A 3,752-nucleotide genomic window follows, 5' to 3' on the forward strand; every position below is an offset into this window, starting at 1 on the left:
TCAACGATATTTACATTTTCAAGAGGTAGATGCTTTATTAAACTGTTAGTTTGTCCTTAAGGTACAAATTATGCCAGGTAGTTGTACGTATCCTTTTCACCCTCTTTGCGCTCCAAATATTCCTTTTCTATCAAAATTCCTATACATCTCTAAAACAAAAACAAAACACACATATTTACGTAAAAAAAGGATTTTAGATAAGCTTTTGTTACGAATTATAATTTAATTTTTACAATAACCCACGCTTGAGATTGTCAAAAATGTGTGCGCAGGTATTGAGTAATTGTTATTCCCTACCATGGATTTTCTATAATTTTATTGCGATTACAAAAAAATGTTGAAAAATCTTTAAAATCCCTTTAAACTTATTAAACCTCTCGAAAATCATTAGAATATTTTTAAATAGTTTAAACATTTTTAAGTCTTTTTAAATCTCGTAAATTCTTTGAAATTCATTGAAAATTTGATAATCTCTGGAAATTCTTTTTTCTTTGAAATACTTTTGAAGTTTTTGATATCTCTCGAAAATAAATTAAATGAAACTTTTTCATTAAAGCCCAGCCCCCCTCCCCCTCCCAAAAAACCATTCAGATTCGTCGAAATTCCTTAAAATCTCTTGAAATTAAATACGTTTTATTAAATAATTTCCCAAATTTCTCTAGAAATCCCTTGAAATTTTGTTAATCTCTTGAAATACTTCAGAATCATTATAATACCTTAAAATTTACTAGAATCCCGTAAATCCTTTGAAACAGTTGGAAATCCTTCACAATTTTATGACATTCCTTGAAACGTTGAAAACTTCTTGAAATTCTTTAGAATCTTTTAAAATAACTTAAAATCTTTCAAATCCTTTGCAATATCGTAAGATCCTTTATAGCCCTTGAAATGGTCTCTATTTCTTGCACCACTTCTTCAATATTTTAACATTAATTATTTCTATTCTGAGTTTCTTACAAAGATTTTCTATAATTATTTTTTCTATAATTGTAAAAAAATTATGAGATATTCATTATAGGAAAATCATTGCAAGTCTATACTGAATTGCCTATAATAGAATAAACAATTTTCAAATTCTGGAAAAACAGTTAAACTAAAAAAATTCACAAAAAAAAATGAAATGCGTTATTGCTCCGAAAAATAAAGACATGGCCTTCAATTACCTTAATAGATGCCACACTTGGTTTAAACTTGGTGTAGAGCTGGTTGAAAACTTCAATCACAAGTTCTTGATGTTTTGAACTCTTTCTCATTTTCATAGTTCTGACTATTGCAGCTTGAATCAAATAGTTTCTTTCTTCATCTATATTCTTGCCCGTTGCCTCCTGATCCATTTTCTGTTCAATTTTCAATGGCATATTTATATTCACTCTGAGTCGTTTGCTAAAATAAAGATTAAAGAAAAGATCAAAATTGAATTCGAACGTTAAATATTATTTTCAAAAATGACCCTATTGTGCAATGTTACAAGAAATATTCTTACTTTTTGTAATCAGTGAAGAGCTTGAGAGTCGAGGAGGCTGTCAGCTCCTCCTTTTCCTCATGTACAAGCAGCTTAGCCTTCAGGAGAATTTGTACAACCTACAAAATTGATATAAATGTATAGAAATTAGTTTTATTCAAGTCAGCATTTTTATTTAAAAAAAAATAATAATAATAAAAAATCTACATCAATTTTCCGATCAATCCCACCTTTAAAAAAATTTATATGATAGGAAATTCAGTATAGTTCATTCATGAGTTTCCTGTAATGAATCTCTTACAATTTGTTTGCGATCCTGGAAAAATTATTTTCAGAAAAACAGTATAGAAATAAAGAATGTTAAAATCAGGGTGGCCGTTTTAATCGACGAAATAAATTCCCGATCATTTCCCGGTTTGCAAACATTTTTCACGGTCAATGAAATTTTAAAAATAGAACTCTAAAGCTACAAAATTGTCCATTTGGGGTAATAAAAACTGAGCTTTAAATGACAGCACTCAAAGTGGAACTGTTAAATTTGGCTTTAAAAATTGAAATTTAAAAAATTTTAATTTTACTACTAATAACATTTTTCAATATAAAAAAATATAAATCCAGGTTATCATTTTCAATGCTCTAAATTAAAAAATCAATCAATGAATTTCAAAACTTGCAAAGTTATATAATTTTAAGGAATTTTAAGCTAGAAACATCAAATATTGAAAAATTGAAAAAATTTTAACTGAACACTTCTTAAATTAGAAATTCTATTATTTTCTTTTTAAATAGTTTAAACATCCTTGGAAAGCTTCAAAATTTTATTTCAACATCTTGAGAAATCTAGAAGTTGTTTTAAATTTAAAATTATTTTGGAAATTTTTTCAGAACTTCTAAATATCGGTCAAAATGAATTGAATTTGTTCTACAATTTTCAGAAAATCCTGCAAATTTTAGAAAATTTCTTTACAATTTGGATGTATAAATAACAATTGAACATTTATTATTTGTAGGCGCAATCTGAGTAATTTTAAGAGATATGTAGAAGTTTTGAAAAGATCCAAACTTAATGTAAAACTTGAAATGATAGCCTAATTTTAAAAAAATGTAGATTTTCGCAGATTTCAAATAAAAAAATTAGATTCTTTTCAAGAATTGTGAAAGACTTCAAAAGAATAAAAACATTTTCTTAAGATTCCTAGGAAAATTAAACATAACTTTTCATTTTGAAAAATGAGTTTAAGATAATATTTAAAAAGCTTTTCAAAGATTTAAACAAAAATTTCAGAAACCATTCTAGAAGCTTTTAAGAAAACTTTCGAAAATTTGCATGATAATTTTTAATCACTATAAACCTCCTAAGTATCTCTTAAAATTACTCAAATTTTTTCTACAAATGTTTATTTGTAAATTATACATCAGAATTTAAAAATTTCACTTACAAATTAATCATTTTTCAAATACAACAATTAAAATTGTAACTTTCAAAGTTTAAAGGCTCTTCGAAAGTTTAACGATTCCAGGTTTTCTATGTCAAAGAATTCAGTTAAAGATTCTTTAATTTTAAATATTTGGTTTCAATTTACTTGATTTGAATAAAAATTCAAATATTGCTAAATATTCTATAATTAATCTTTTTTTTAATTAAAAAATTCAAATTGAATGGGTTAAAAATTGAATATTTTATACTGAAACAATATTTTTAATGTAATTAAGAATTAATTAAGAATATATTGTTATGAAGTTATTTTTAAGTTGAAAATAGTTTATAATTTTTTCCATTTGTTCCCATTGTTCCCATTTGTTTAATGACTAAGACTTTCTAAGTCGAAACCGTTTAAGTTTTAACGTTAAAATCTGAAAATTCTTAAATTTTGAACTGGTTTAAAATCATTTTGTCAAATCGTTTTTGTTCACTTCTTATTACTAAAAGTACAGATAAATTAAACAAAATTTATTTATTTATTAAATAAAAATATTTTTTATCGAAAATTTTTAACATCAAAGGCTCTTATTTTTTATTTGTTCAAGTTTTTAAGAAAGCATTCAAAAATTCTTTAAATTAAAAATGTAAGCTTAGAAATAAAAATTTGTAATGGAAAATTTGTAAAGTAAAAAAATTTTGAATTACGCATTGTAAGCTAAATAATAGCAGAATTGAAAAACATAACAATTCCACTAATTATTTAAAAACTGTTGAACGAACGTGGAAAGATTTTTCTTCTAAAAATTTGTAAAATTCCTGGCCAAAAAAAAAAAAGAAAAATTCACTGCCTTTTCTCGGTTTCAAAAA

General features: G+C 24.9%; 1 protein-coding gene across 1 annotated transcript; it reads right to left on the bottom strand.

Annotated features, from left to right (window-relative positions):
• Positions 1-1,598, bottom strand: LOC117174861 (cullin-1-like). The gene is made up of 3 exons (XM_033364262.1): positions 1,484-1,598; positions 1,164-1,383; positions 1-149 (listed from the first exon to the last, which is right to left on the bottom strand). The coding sequence occupies exons 2-3, from the start codon at positions 1,356-1,358 to the stop codon at positions 69-71; spliced, it is 276 nt and encodes a 91-aa protein (XP_033220153.1). The 5' UTR covers positions 1,359-1,383; positions 1,484-1,598; the 3' UTR covers positions 1-68.
• Between the last annotated feature and the right edge of the window lie 2,154 nt (positions 1,599-3,752).

The sequence above is a fragment of the Belonocnema kinseyi genome, chromosome 6 (assembly GCF_010883055.1).
Source record: "Belonocnema kinseyi isolate 2016_QV_RU_SX_M_011 chromosome 6, B_treatae_v1, whole genome shotgun sequence".
NCBI lineage: Eukaryota > Metazoa > Arthropoda > Insecta > Hymenoptera > Cynipidae > Belonocnema > Belonocnema kinseyi.